This window comes from Uranotaenia lowii, chromosome 2, assembly GCF_029784155.1.
Source record: "Uranotaenia lowii strain MFRU-FL chromosome 2, ASM2978415v1, whole genome shotgun sequence".
Classification (NCBI taxonomy): Eukaryota; Metazoa; Arthropoda; class Insecta; order Diptera; family Culicidae; genus Uranotaenia; species Uranotaenia lowii.
In genome coordinates, this window is record NC_073692.1 from 137,339,537 (window position 1) to 137,356,171 (window position 16,635).

A 16,635-nucleotide genomic window follows, 5' to 3' on the forward strand; every position below is an offset into this window, starting at 1 on the left:
TATATATATATATATATATATATATATATATATATATATATATATATATATATTATATATATATATATATATATATATATATATATATATATATATATATACATATATATATATATATATATATATATATGTATATATATATATATATATACTATATATATATATATATATATATACATATATATATATATATATATATGTATATATATATATATATATATATATACATATATATATATATATATATATGCATATATATATATGTATATATATATATATATATATGCATATATATATATATATATATATACATATATATATATATGTATATATATATATATGTATATATATATATATATATATATATATATATACATATATATATATATATATATGTATATATATATATATATATATATATATATATATATATATACATATATATATATATATATATGTATATATATATATATATATATATATATATATATATATGTATATATATATATATATATTTATATATATATATATATATATATATATATATATATATATATATATATATATATATATATATATATATATATATATATATATATATATATATATATATATATATATATATATATATATATATATATATATATATATATATATATATATATATATAAATATATATATATATATATATATATATAAATATATATATATATATATATAAATATATAAATAAATATATATATATATATATATATATATATATATATATATATATATATATATATATACATGATCGCTTTACCAAGAATTTTTAAATATTTTATTCAAAAATATATGCAATATTAGTGCAGTGAGCTGAAGAGCCGCAGCTTTACATCAAAAGAGCCGCAGGTTGCACCTAATTGGGCTAGACATCTCTGTCAGATCGATCTTTTAAATTTTTGTGAAGAGTGCTGCCCAAAGGCTGCTCTATCCTGAATAAAATAGTGATAAAAGACAGGAGAGCTCATAAATTTGAAGATCAAATTTAAGATCAATAACAAGTATATGTTTTCAAATTCAACATCAGAATATCTAACTTTCCATGACTATGGTTTATTGTATTTGAAATATCGAAAAAAAGAATAAATATAAGCATATATGCTTTCAAGTTCAAACTATAATCGCGATAGATATAAGTCTAAATATTGTAACATCTCATTAAAACAATTCAATCAATTTAAGTTAGTTCACTTCAGTCACAGGTCATAGTACAAAGGTAATGTGTTCAGCTATCAACTGGAAGACTCAAGCTCAATTCTTCAAGCATTCAAATATTTCAAGTGAAATTTTTATTTAGTGTAGAAGCAATATACAAATATTTATTTGAGAAATTTAATATATAATTCAAATGTAGTTTCACAATGAACGCTATATTTTTTTTAAAAAAATACTTTATACTGTGATCTCATTTAAAAGCTGAACAGCCTTCTACCGAGTTTCGGATATGAAACTCGAATGTTTTGATAAGAACTTGAATCTTGAGCGGATTTTTTTTTTATAGAATATTGATGTTTAATTCAAAGCTGAGTAAGTTCAAGTGACCGTTCTATGGAACTTTTGATTACTTGAGCATTCGATAAAAGTTAAGATTTCCCTCAAGGGTATCCAGGTAAAAAACGAATTCTTTAAAGTCGGTCTCGATTTTATAAGTGGCATGGTAGCACCAATGATGAAAAGCAGTCTTTAGGTTGGTGCAGGTATCAAAATTCTGCTTGAAACTCTTGAAAATCTTTAAAACATTCGAAATAAGTAAAAAATAAACTTCGAAAGATCGAAAATAAACTGATTTAATCGATTTTTCATAGCTAAAGAATCGATCTGAAAAATCCGAAATTTGATTTTAAATGATTGATCTTGCAAAGATTGATCCAAGATCTTCCAATCCTAGTTCGAAGTGCTCAGGCCAACGTTTGAACTGCTCAATTCGATCTGTCAATAGATGACCGGCTCGGTCTTTCAGCTGCATCCTAGAATTAGTCCTTGTATTACTAAGGAGGAAAAATGCAACACTCTGTTTTGTGAATAACTTTTGAATGCATGGATGGAAATTGATGAAAATTTTAGCGAAGCTACCTGGAATTTCAATGTTTATATGTGCAAACTTCTGTAATGTTCTGTCAAGTGGTTTCTGAGATAGTGTCCAATGAAGAAGTTTTTCGACTTTAATATTTGGGCAACACGTGCGACATCAATAATGCATACTGTTAACCATCCTTTTTTCAAATGAAGACATTTTTTGATTACGTTTTCTGTTTCCTGTAGCTTGACCTTCAAAATAACTCAAAATTTTGAATTTTGTCGAAGTTATAAGAAATTTAGCCGATTGTCCTCCTTCGGCACAAAAACCACCTAGTTGACTGTTATCACTCCACCACTGTTTTTGCGTGATGGAACGATTCCAGATCCGACTTAAACGCAGTATGAATTTTTGTGGGATCTATTGAAGTGCTTTGCAAAGAAAACGGTCGCATTTGGAGGCAGTCTTCTTTGTATTTTTAACCATTCGTGTCAATCGTTATGAAACACTGACTGATTTGCAGTTTCCACAGATGGTTGACGTTAAATTTTTCAATTTTGTCTCTTTGTTTATCTCAGGAAAATACAGGCCTGACTTGTAAACAAAAAGTTTTTGGTTGGAAACCTGTCAGGTAAGGCCTGTCAGGTAAAGGTGTACGTTCGTTTTGCTGTCCATTACGAAGTTTTTCAAAATATTTCCCCACTAGCAGTCCAAATATTTTGCAGACGATTTGACCACCGTATTTTGTTTATTCTACCGGTGGGCAGCTTTTCTACCTTGTAGAAATAAAGTCAGGCCTGTTTATTAGTCAGCTATTTGAACCAGTCACAAACTTTAGCTCACTATTGGATCCTCTGGGACTTCTAAAACAATTTACCATGTAAACTTTGGTCGAAAAGTTTATTTCCAGCTGTTTTGGATCTCCCAATGGGACTTCTCTGGATTTTTCTCGATCCTGCTCAAAAAGTTTTGTCAATGAACTTCAGCATTTGGCGATATCTCAAAAACCACCTGACAGATAATCACCTGTACATGTACACATTACACAATTAGGTAGATTCACAGAAAATTTCATCAATTTTCATCCATGCATTCAAAAGTTATTCACAAAACAAAATGTTGCATTTCGAATACACTCCTTAAGATGGCGAGAAATGCCATACATTAACGAATATCTCCAGTGGAGATGGCTCATTTTCGCTCTTCGGCTAGGGAGTTTGTCCAAGTTGTCTTGTCTCGTCAACAAGCTCGGTTAACTGCCTTTTCTAGCTCCGCATATCCTGAGCGAACGGCTGCCTTGGCTGACCATGTACCAAGTCAGCCTGGTGTAGCATGCTCAGTTAGACTGAGTCTATTTGGGATCATTTTAAAATTTCTCAAACCCTGGGGTCTTAAAAGCTTCGTTTTGGTTTGAACTCATCCAGATTTTTGTATCAATTTATAAATTCTAGAGAACGAAAATTTGCACTGAGGTGGATTTTTCATTTAGGGGGGGGGGGGGGGGGTTAGGGTCTAGCGGGTAAAAAAAACACCATTTTCACGATTTTTTTCTAGAGCTATCGTTCAAACAAATGTATTCAAATTTTGTGCATTATACAAAGCATTGTTAAAAGAACATTTAGTAATATTTTCGTAGAAAAATATTGAAAAATGAGCCGGTGACGGAGCACTTTCGAGGATGCCTTTTAGAAAACAGGATTTGCGGTGGACACTGTATCTCAGCACAGAATCATCTGAAGTCAAGAAATCAGAGCACAATATTTTTAATTGATGTTTTTCTGGACCCCAACGTTTTTATTTAACTTAAAAAAAATTTTATGAAATTTTTGTGGCTGTTTGAAGTAAAAACTACGATTTTTCACGAAAAAATCCGCCATTTTTTATCTGTAAAATCTCCCTAAAGTAAAAAAAAAAAAGGAAAACGTTGGGGTCTGGTATTTTATATGTAGAAAATATGTTCCAAATTTGAAAAGAATCGGATAAGTTAGTTTTCAAATGACGATGTGCACGTACTTTGAAAATGTGCTTTCGAGAAAAACGCGTTTGAAGTTTCTGCTCTTGCTTGCAGTATTAGATAGGAGGAGATAAAGGCCCATAATTTCTACAATTTTGCTTCATGACTTGAAAATTTGACACAACATTCTTGAAATGTTTTACAATAAGAAAATAAAAAAATAAAAAAATCGTTTTTTTTAAGTGTTAGACCCTAACCTAAGAATCTAAGCTACACTCACACTCATCGGTTTATTGTCCTTCTTCTCCATCTTAGAAGCATGCTTAAAACTCTTTAGAATAAGCGTTTGATTGATGGAATGGTAGTTACCTTACATATTCTATACAATGTCTAAAGCGACGGTGACAGGAAACAATCACAATCGGTGGAATCTGAACTGCACGAACGTCGGTATTGCCAAGTTGTCGTTAAAAATTTGTAACGATACGTTAGTATTTATGATTTTCAATAATTCTCTTCCTGTCAAACGAGCTGTAAAGCTCGTGAAGCTAAATAACTCTCTCAACAAGACATTTTCACCATACTATCATAACATACGTTGGAACTCTGTATAAAAAATTTCCTGAATTTTTTCATCTAATGGAAAAAAAACCAAACCATTGGACAGTATTTTTCCTTCAATTTAAATTGTATTTCTTTCTTTAATAACAAGGTACATGAAGCCACTGTTGACCCACTCGAGACCCACCCTGCTGGAGACGCTTCCGGTTTGCCTGAGTCCGATTGCGAGACTCCTAACGACTACCGAGCAGCTAACACAGGTTCGTCACTGCCTTACTTCCCCCCCTATAAGTCTTTCAACTGAAGTGCTGTTTTATCTATACCAATAAGATGTTTTGATTTCGTTCCCCTCCCCCAACGCGCGAAACCCTCGAAACACAGGATGGTCCCACCAGGCGAGAAGATTCGGATTCGGATCTGTGCATCGACGACGACGATCGAACTTCGCGGGGCGACAGCAGCATACGGCGCAATTCGATCAACCGTGTAAGTATACGCCTTGTCTCGGATGACCATTCCATTCTTGCGAGCTATAAAAATCGGGACTGAATACTAACTCATACGCGCGTGAAGTTTAGACTAAATAGTTCACATTGTAGTACTTTTTTTCTGTATACAAATCTATACAAAACTGAATGATAATAACCGCATGATCGTAAATATTAGGGCGGATTACACTAACTAGTCTTAGACGCGAGTTATTTTTAGAGCGGCTGCGGGCTATTGAAAATCCCCATCGGGGTGTTACGGTTTTACGGAAGTATTCAACGGACGTTGCTAGTCAGTCGGTGGTGATACCGGGATTCTAGATCCCCAGGTTGATAGTTAATTTACTCTTTATCAGAACGATAAAGCGAGCCAAAGTCAGTTACGGTAAAACGGAAGTACTATGTTATTAATGTATTATATTCTCTTTATTTGTTCTGTTTTCTTAATCTGTACTCACCCTTTTGCATGCACGACCTGCCCTTAATCCAAACTCGTAAATGGTACGGATGAAACACACGCAAACACACTTTCGGGTGCACCTGATATAACCTCATTGAACATAATGAAATACGTACTGAATGTTATTATTCTAACTACCACAAACGATCACACCCATACATAGAATTTTGTCCAACAAGCCAACGATGGGATCGACGGCTTAGCTCACCTTAATAACCATTTCATGTGATTGCGTTTAACTGAAGGTTTTAAGGGTTATGTATTGTTTATTATTTTTTTATAATTTTGATTTTATTTTTCTAAAATGTTGTTTCCATATGTTCATTTTTTTGTATGTTTATGTTTACCTTTTTTCTTGTGTTGTTCAATTTTCAGCCCAAAATTAGATTCAATAAAGCTTGAGTTGCGAACAGTGCGCCGAATCCGTTGTGTAGGCTAAACAAGCAAACTTAAGGTGTAAGGGCGAGTTAAAATTTGGCGAAAACGTGCCCTATTATCGGTTAGCCTAGTGCCCCTTTTTGTGTTAGTATTATTTGTTATCACGAATATGTATATATCTAATTTGTATATTTGAAAATTCGTGGCTATTTATTTTTTAAGGTTTTATTTTAAGTTGAGAGGCCATTAAATTTTATTGAAGATACTTATGTCGGTGATGTTTCTAAGATTGATGCAAGAACTGTTAAATTAGTTTTTTGTGGAAATAGTATTTAAAAAAAAATCAATATGCTGAACTATTACTTGTGTGTGACAATCAACTAAAGCAGAGGTCCGGTTATTGGTTGACACAAAATCGAATAAATTTATGTTTATAATCTTTAAAAAAAATTGTTATCAACTTTTATTCGTTGAAAAACTTGAAAAATACCCTTTTATTTAACAATATTTGAATACCTACTAACAGTATGACCCACAAAAATGCGAAAATCTGTCATGAAGGTTCAAAAGTAATATGAAGAAATGGTTAACATGATTACAAAACTTTTTTATTCATTCAGCATGTAGATATAGTATGTTTATCTACATAATAATTTGATATATTCATTTTCGTTCTCAACTACACTCTCCAGGTGTGATCTGAATCGGGAGCATACCTTCGCAATATAAGCCTTTGACATTGAAACTGTAAGACTGGCTGTTAGCCAACCTGTAGAAGTGCAGTAAACCACCCTTATCAATCCCGAGTGTCGGCACGCTTACCACTCTAGATTAAGGTCGCCAGATTGCCCGGATTTACTCGGACTTGCCTGGATATTTGACACAAAATTTGAGGAAAGTCCGGTTCGGCCCGGATTTCACTGGAAAAAACCCGGATTTTAACTGGGGCAATTATTCACTATTTTTGTAAAATGTAATAAAAAACTCAAATGAGTCATTATAATTTTTCATTTTTACGTCCAGAAAGGATTTTCAAGTTTGATGAAAAAAAAATCCTAGTGTTTTCTTCTTGATTTGTACTGAAAGTTTTTGTGTTTTTGATCAAATTTTTCCGGATATTTTAATTGAACATTTTGGAATCAAATGCCTGGATTTGCCAGGTTTTTTGATAAAACTGCCCGCATTTGCCCGGTCCGGATACGTCCGGAAAAAAATCGGACAACTGCAATCTAGATACTACGTTTCAGGGAAGTTCGAGAAGGATAGGGTAAAACTCCTAGACTTAGCATGTTGAGATTGGTTTAGTTTTCGCCCACCACTATTTTAAGAACTAGCTAACCGGCGCTTTCGTGTCGTGGTTGTTTAAAAATCAAACCAGAACATCGGGGTCCTATTAATGTTCAGGATTGGAATTGGGAACGGTGGTTTGGGTCAACGATAAAATGGAGGAGAACTACCTGAGGCTCTCCATCCAAGTATTTGAACTTGAATAATGTTGGTGCACTAACGATCTCGTAACACTATAGGAATTTCGGTTAGGACCAATGATTGAAATTATCACCCATTTCCTTCTCAGAGGCATTCAAAAAACACGCAGCGAGGCCTCACATAGCAAGACAGGAGACGATACACATACATTCTTTCAAATCTTCCATCATGAGGATCATCTTCTCCGAAAGACACTATCCGTTTACTCTTGCGAACAGACTCTTTCAACCATGGTTGGTCGGCTCTTTCCAAACAACAAAGAGCCGGGAGAAAATAACACTGTTTTCAGTTCGGTTTCCGAGTGTAATCCTCTTTCGCTGATCGTGCTTCACTCGTTATCCGAGTTTACACTACACGAGCTGTAAGCGACTCGGACGGCAAGTGTGAGAGCCAGAGATACCAATGTGCCTGATTTTTCAGGATTTGCCTGATTTTACGAGGCTCAGCCTGACAACCTGAGAAGCCATTGAATTTCCCTGATTTTTGAAAATATGCCTGATTCACCTGATTTTTTTCGAAAGTTATGAAAATGGGTAGTAAGGAACTGGATTAAGAACCATTGCTAAAGTGAAAAAGTGAAATTGTGGCTGAATCAAAGCTATCGAAAGATTCCTTTTAATTCTTATTTGAAAAAGAAAATTGAAGGGAATCTTTCGATTGCTTAGATTCAGTAGAATTATTCAATCGAGTAGGCTTACAAGCTGTCACAACACATATTAGAGTGAAAATGTGGAGCGATGACCAAACAAAAGGTCACATCACTAGTGACAAGCCGATCTGAGGAGTTTTGCTCTCAATATTTTGTTGCTACACGATGCATGAAGAGGACGTGACACACATGCTCAGTTACGTTATTGAATTTGAATGACTCAAACCGACAGCGGGTGTTGCGGAGAACATCTCCAAGCTGGTAGCAAAGGATGAGGGAACAACAACAACCGAACTAATCGAATTGCACAGACTCGCGCAACGTAAGGTGCAAAGAAATCAGAAGAAAAAAAAAACAAAGAAACGTTTAGCCTGTCTGCGGTTACTTTGCAATAATACCAATAGCTAAATCTTCGGGCATTCGAACCAGGGACAAACAAGGAGGCTAGGCGTATGCTATGCCTTTTGGATTCGGTAGCCTCAAGCTAGGAACAGCAGATGAGTGAGTGCCATTTAATCGTTCTTCGGATCCGATACCTCGAATACATGAAGACGGGCAATGTTTAGGGGTTTTGCTTCGTGGGTTTTGTCGTTTTTGCTGCCTCAAAGCAACGTTTGCTTCCGAGTAGGAAAGCGTTGAACAAGGAAAGTTTCATCAACCAGCACTCATGCAAAACAACTACTGGTTAGGATTCACAATTTAAGTTTGTGATTCAATACGTTAAAATTGCTTTCGAGTCGAGACACTTCCAAGTGATCTGCTCGGCAACTGTTCAAAAATGAGCAATAATTCCATCCTTGACCGGACTTGAACTCCTCGCCGGATTCGTTACCCTCGCCTCAGACCAAAGATCCTTTGGCCAAAACTTCATATTCGCCTTCAGCCAGGTCCAATCCAAGGCGAGATATGGTATGGGCTTCATCTTGTTGGAAAACAACATTCTCGGGTTCACCGAAGTTTGCCCGAATCCTCGCATACACCTGATTCTTCAAAATGTCCATGTAGACTTCAGTATTAACTTTTACTTCAACTTTTATGAAAACAGGAGACATCTTCAATCCATTCGAAGTAATCGCTCCAAGTACCATGACTCCGGCGAGATGCTTGGATTTCACTTCTCTGTTCAAGAGAATCCTTAGCCTTCAGGGGTATAATATATCGATTCGTACGTGAATTGGACACAGGACCAATCGAAAAAAGTTTCTCTACTGAGAACACAACGATCAGCTGCTTCTTCTTCAAAAATCGCATAGAGCGCTCAAGTCCCAGTGCTTTAACCAGGGGAATGAGATTAAGGGAGAATATACGTCAATGATCACACAAGTTGTGCAGCCAATGATTGAAATTAAAGGGGTGTCCACGATGAAATTGCCACACACAAAATTGATTCGCAAAATTCGAGTTTTCATCCGATTGCCATCAAATTTTCAGAGATTAAATAATAACTAATAAACTTCATTTTACTATTTTACTCGTATTTTATTTATAGTCCATACGCAAATGTCCACACCTTGGCCTTAACCCCGGCCATAAGATTCTGCACAACCCGTGAATCAATCGTTTTTTGCATGTAAACCCATACTTTCTTCAGTTCCTCGACTGTCTGCACTACGTTAGGTCGTTTAAGAAGGTGCTGCTTCATAATCGCCCAGTACTTCTCGATGGGGCGGAGCTTCGGGGTGTTGGGAGGGTTGAACATTTTCGGCACGAAATTGACCTTATGGTCCGCACACCACTTCAGCACGTGCTTGGAGTAGTGGCATGAGGCCAAATCCGGCCAGAAGATTGTTGGGACATTGTGGACCTTCAGCAGCTCCGGAGGCGCGCTTTCATGTACAGCTGTCCGTTCATAGTGTCCTGGATCATGAATGGTGCACTCCGCTTCCCGCACGTGCAGTTGGCTTGCCAAACCAGGAATTTATTCGCAAATTTGGACATTTTCTGAGTGCGGACATGCTCCGGGACGCTGAATTTATCCTTGGCCGTGAAAAACAGGTTGCCGGGGATCTGTTTGAAGTCGGCCTTCGCATAATGTTTCGTAGTCCATGATGCAGCATTCAACTTTCGTAAGCGTGTTGAGGTACAACTTCCTGGCACGGGTTTTGGCGGACTTGTTCTGCTTCTCGTCGCGATTAGAGGCCTTTTGTACCTTGAACGTTCGAAGCCCAGCCTTAGTTTTGGCCTTCTGGACAAAACTTCGGCTTTGGTGCAGCTTTTTAGCCACATCCTGAACGGAGTCGTTCGGGTTTCGGTTGAAGGCCCCAACTACGCGGTTGTGATTTTTGGTGTTGTACGGAATACTTTTTCCTTCACTTCTGGGCTTCCGATTGGTGGTCAATCGTTCCTCGAACCGCTTAATCACTCGCGACAGCGTGAAATTCGCGATTCCTAACGTTTTAGCGATGGAACGATGTGAGAGATCCTTGTTCTCGTGATGAATGCGCATGATTTTATCTCGTACGAGCTGTTCTTTCGACTCTATTCCCGCGAGTTTTGATTACTGGACTTAAAAACTTGCAGGATGTAAACAATGCACTATGAACTAAATCCACACAAATTTTCATTAAATTCTATCCAACGGTTAAAAAGTTAGAGCAATTTCATGGTATGGCAATTTCATCATGGACACCCTTCATGGCAATTTGTAGCAATTGGTGAGGGATAATGAGAAGGTTTTAGTTAAAATGAGAGAAATCAGTGCTTAGAGAGAAAGAGAAAATGTGCGAATTGTTGCAATTTGTGAAGCAGTTGTGGATTTTTAATTACCATTCCAAATGCAAAGAATCCTCTCCCTATTGCACACTCTCGATGTTAATTCGTTCTGTTATCAAATTGCCTTTGATCAGTCATCTTTGACCAATCGTTGTGTGGAAAAATTCGCTTCGTGGAGATATTCGCTTCCTTAGGCAGACTCTGGCTGGATCTTACTGAATTCCGCTTCACTTTCGTCTTGGCCAATTTTATCACCTTACCACTAACACCACCAGTGATGTCAACCTTCCAGATTTTGTCTGGATCTTCCAGACTTTTTGGACTTTTGCCAGACATTTTTTTAGGTTTCCAGACTTCCAGACTTTTGGCATTTCTTCCAGACAATTCCAGACTTTTGTGTTTGGACATAAATTGTTCTAAGATTCTATGAAAATTCAATTTCGTCATGGTGTAATATGGCAGGAAACAGGGTGGCCACCCATTCGGGAAATGCGGGAAAAAGACGGGATTTGGAATCCACCGGGAAAAATGCAGGAAAAAGCCGGAAATTTCTCCCGAAAAGTCGGGAATTTTTGGCTCGGTGAAAGTCTGTTCAATGAAGTTTGAACGAAAAAGGCGAAACAAGTAAAAATTGATTCACAGTTGATCATCAATCTCTTTCCGATTGGATTCGACCGATTTCTACCAGGTCGAAATGGATCCTCCTACCGTGTTGGATCGGTTTTGACTAGTTTTAACTTGCTTCATTGAACAACGGGAATAACCGTAACGAAATCGTTAATCCAGTATGCTCGTTATACTCACTCGAGAGATGTCGAGTCCTATTAAAACAAAAAAAAAGGAAAACAATCTGTTATAGAAACTATTGCAAATCGGAAGCGAAAGGCGGCCGAGGAGGCGAAACAATTGAAGCTTCTATCCGACGCTCATAGAGAGGAAGCATGATGGACGAAAAAATTTGTACTCGGCCAACGGCCAAATACCGAATATTGACCTTTTAAACTAATCGGCCAAACGAATATTCGGTCGAATACTCCAGAGAGTTTTTAATTATAAAACCAAGAGCGATTATTTCATTTTCCTTATATTTGTTCCATTTTAATACCCCTCATGTTTTGAATCGATCATTTCCAATCAGATGATATTACTATATGATGTATTACGAGGTCTTTTTCAGGTAGGGGTTTCTCTGATATTCAAAATGTCTCAAAGAATTGAAAGGACATCAGATGACTTGTCGCTGCTAGGGCGTTGGTTACCAAAGATATTTGGATCCTGTGAAATCTGGAACAAAACATGTCAAAGCAGGTGCTAAGCAATTTGAAATTGCTTAATTGATATTGAATTATATGAAGGTCGAATTTGAGCAGAATATCTTCAAAATAGTAGTTTCAAAGAACGATGATTTTTAACTTAAAAATACCATACTTTCCATCACACGTTTCTACATGGTCGGGCAATTCAGGACGATTTTTGAAAAAAATACAAAAACAAAGGCAAATCTTAGAAATCTAGGTCTAGGTAGGTGGTTTCAAAAATAAATATTCGCATTTTTGTTTTGTTTCCTGTTTTACAAAATCGGGAATTTCATGTTAACATGCGGGAAAAAGTCGGGAAAAATGCGGAAAATCCAAAATAGATTTCGAGTGGTCACCCTGAGGAAATGATTAGTAGAACCTATGAACTATGAATTCAATAAGGGTTTGAAACCTTGGCAAATGCTTTGAGGATGTATGTTAAATTGAGACTCAGACAGAGCACGTGACTGATATAGTGACAGAAAAATACTATTGTAACATTGAGATCTGGGGACCAAAAAAAAAAGGTCGTCACCTTCAAAACTTAGGTGTCCAGAAATTTGCAGAAATTTCCAGACATTTTTTAAAAATCTTCCAGACTTTTCTGAAAAATAGTTGGCAACCCTGAACACCACTACCAAGCTCTCGTGGACATGATCTATCCAGGAGAGAACGTTTCACGTGGTAAACAGTCGTCAAATGGCATCCTAAAGCCGCCGCCCGCCGCAATTTGCTTGGGAGATAGCGAGAGACAAACTGGTCACTATCTTCTTTGTGTACATCTTGCCTTTATAATGTAGTGTAGACCTAGGTCAGGAAAATACAAATTTAGCTGCAGCATTTTTTTACTTTTCGGCAAAAAAATGAGCACTTTTTGAAAAGATTTGTAATCGTTTATGACAAAAATTCGTGCCGGAACCAAACAAAATCCACAAAGCTGTTGTTTCATAACTGAGGCATGCACAGTTTGGTGAAACTTTCAAACTTATCCAATGCAAAAATCTCTCAACCAATTAAAAAAAAATTAAAAATGGTCATACTAAGGGCTGTCCCAACGGTAGATGCAAAACACGGTTTTCGACCACGCTAAAACATTTCGGCTGGCACCGGTGGCGTAAATTGCTGTTTTAGCACAGTTATCGATTTCAAAATTCCCAACAGTTATACGCCTTTGTTCCAAATTCATGCAAATTTGGAACAGGATTTCAAAATATACGACAGACCGATTTAATTCACGGTGAGAAAATTTTAGCGAACAATGATTTCTTTCACACATGTTTGGGTAACATTGGGTGTGATAGTTTCTATAATAGTTTCTTTTTGAGATATTATTTGAATGTTTTTTTTTCACTTCAACCACCCTATACGTAACACAAATTGAGAATAGATGTTAATAAAAACCATATCAAGTATAAATAATAGATGTCACATTATTCTCGATTTTATAAATAAATAAGAAACTTTTCATTAGGGCTCGACGAATTAGTTAATCCAGTCAGCGTTCTAAAATTTGAAAAAAATAAACGAAAAGAAAACATTAATACTTTTTCGATGAGGTAAAATAAATGTTTATTGTTATTGTTAATATTGAGAGATTTTTAGTTTCGTATGGATTGCTCGGAGTTTTCGTCAATATCAGCATATTTTTCTGTATCCATACATAAATTTGCAAATAGTGAAACAAGTTTTTGTCAAACAAAAATGTCGGCAAATCAAGGGAAAATTTCCTTTGACTTTGGGATAAACATTTCTCGTTTCCTTATCAATGTCAGCAATAACTTGAAAAAAAATGCTCTTTCATTTCATTTTAACAAAACTTTATTCCATTGATTCAAAGCAATTTGATTGAATTAATTGAAGAATTGTTTCAATTGACCTTTTTCCCTCGTTGTGTAGTCATTTTTGCTTTTAAATTAATGAAATCCTGGTAGAATAGTTGAAATCATTGTTCTGTCAAAAAGAATATTCGTAGAATTAATTTTAAGACAATTAACCGTGAAACTCAAAACTTATGCAATTTTTCTAATAAAATGGTTTTTTTTTTCTCAATTATTGAGTGTCTGCAATGAAAGTGTTTCCGTTTCAAATTTGCTCCTACACCGGTGGGGAGTGGGTGTTTTAGCCGATTCTAAAATTTCAAATTTTGCTAAAACTGGTATACTTAAAACCAATATTTACGCCTGAACCGTTGCAGGTGCTCTAAGGGCTGTCCCAACGGTAGATGCAAAACACGGTTTTCGACCACGCTAAAACATTTCGGCTGGCACCGGTGGCGTATATTGCTGTTTTAGCACAGTTATCGATTTCAAAATTCCCAACAGTTATACGCCTTTGTTCCAAATTCATGCAAATTTGGAACAGGATTTCAAAATATACGACAGACCGATTTAGTTCACGGTGAGAAAATTTTAGCCAACAATGATTTCTTTCACACATGTTTGGGTAACATTGGGTGTGATAATAGTTTCTTTTTGAGATATTATTTGAATGTTTTGAATTTGTTCGCTTCAACCATCCTATACGTAACATAAATTGAGAATAGATGTTAATAAAAACCATATCAAGTATAAATAATAGATGTCACATTATTCTCGATTTAATATAATTGAATAAAAAGCTTTTCATTTGGGTCGACGAATTAGTGAATCCAGTCAGCGTTCTAAAATTTGAAAAAAATAAACGAAAAGAAAATTTTAATACTTTTTGGATGAGGTAAAATAAATGTTTATTGTTTGTTCTATAATTTTTGTTTTATTTGAGATATTGAGAGATTTTTAGTTTCGTATGGATTGCTCGGAGTTTTCGTCAATATTAGCATATTTTTCTGTATCCATACATAAATTTACAAATTTACAAATTTCCTTTGACTTTGGGATGAACATTTCTCGTTTCCTTTATCAATGTCAGCAATTACTTGAAAAAAAAATTGCTTTTTCATTTCATTTCAACAAAACTTTATTCCATTGATTCAAAGCAATTTGATTGAATTAATTGAAGAATTGTTTCAATTGACCTTTTTTCCTCGTTGTGTAGTCATTTTTGCTTTTAAATTAATGAAATCCTGGTAGAATAGTTGAAATCATTGTTCTGTCAAAAAGAATATTCGTAGAATTCATTTTAAGACAACTAACCGTGAAACTCAAAACTTATGCAATTTTTCCAATAAAATGGGGTTTTTCTTCTCAATGATTGAGTGTCTGCAATGAAAGTGTTTCCGTTTTAAATTTGCTCCTACACCGGTGGGGAGTGGGTGTTTTAGCCGATTCTAAAATTTCAAATTTTGCTTAAACTGGTATACTTAAAACCAATATTTACGCCTGAACCGTTGCAGGTGCTCTAATGAAACAAATGATTGAATCAGATCAACTTGACATTTGAGTGCCTTTTTTGTTTTTTTTTCTTCTGTTTTCCACCCCTGGGTGTAGACTGTTATACTGCATTGTTTTATGTTTACGTCAATTGACAGATGAAGCTAATGCATTCTCAAAAAAAAATCCTTAAAAATCTTAAAAAAAAAATCTAAAACAGACTCCTGATAATTTTCGCATTTTATTTATAGGTCATACTGTAAGTACAGGTGTATGTTCTGCTTTTACAGAATTTAATCAAATCATTAGTCACTTGATTTAAAATCCAAACATAGTTTTTTCCGGCATATATCTGTGGTATAATATGGTTCTATTGCAAACATTTGAGAAAAAAAAACAGAATAAATTTCAAGGGACTTTAAGCTCTTTCATTGTCGACATAAGTATCAGAAATTGTGTGCCAACTTGAATCAAAAATCGGAAGCAACGACAAGAACGGAAAAAAATCTAGAAACCGGCCATTTAATTTTAGTTCCATAATTAGATGTTACGTTATTAGCGAAATCAAATAAAAATCACAGTCAATATTGTAGGTAGTTTTATATTTTGCTTTAAACCTCGTTTACAAAAAAAAGCTATCAAAATAGCAAAGTTCTGAGAACGGCAATTAGAATACGTTATAACGGATATTTGGTGGGATAGTCTGTGATTATATCATTCAATATAAACATATTTTTAATTTATTTTAACCGTACTTAAGCGTTAAGTTTCACCGTATCTCCAAATTATTATCTAAGTGAATAGATTTTTCTTTGGGTTTTGCTATTGGATAGCACGACAATCGTGCACTCAACCTTCTAGATTGTATAACCTCAGAGAGGCTAGGTTTAGTAATGGGAATAAAAATATAATATATTGTTCTTGATCATTGTGAAACTTTTTATTTTGAAGAATTCTGTTTTACGTAAGCGAGCAAACTATATTGATGATTGTAATGTAAATTTTTGATGAAAATATTGGCTCACAATGTTAAACTAAAAGCAGTTATTTGTGCGAGTTACTCATAGTCCTTAGTTCAAAACAGTGATGCAAGATTGAAAAAAAAAACGTTTGCCACAAATACAATGTCCTATCTGAAACGTTCTGTTCTGTTCTTATTTTCCCGACATTTTTTCTCTTCCTCAAAATTGCTCACTCGATTGGTACCAAAAAAAAACAAAACGCGATATCCGAAATGCCATCCGTCCCTGTCCAAAATGGCACCGAACATCCGAAACATC

General features: G+C 35.1%; 1 protein-coding gene across 8 annotated transcripts in view; it reads left to right on the top strand.

Annotated features, from left to right (window-relative positions):
* Positions 1–16,635, top strand: part of LOC129742161 (sodium/hydrogen exchanger 7) — a 301,385-nt gene that overhangs the window by 284,430 nt on the left and 320 nt on the right. For 3 of the 8 annotated variants that reach the window (XM_055734003.1, XM_055734009.1, XM_055734014.1), the window contains 2 exons: positions 4,726–4,834; positions 4,956–5,060. In XM_055734003.1, coding sequence (XP_055589978.1) covers positions 4,726–4,834; positions 4,956–5,060 — 214 coding nt within the window. The other 5 variants (XR_008736518.1, XM_055734012.1, XM_055734007.1 and 2 more) reach the window with 5 other exon arrangements.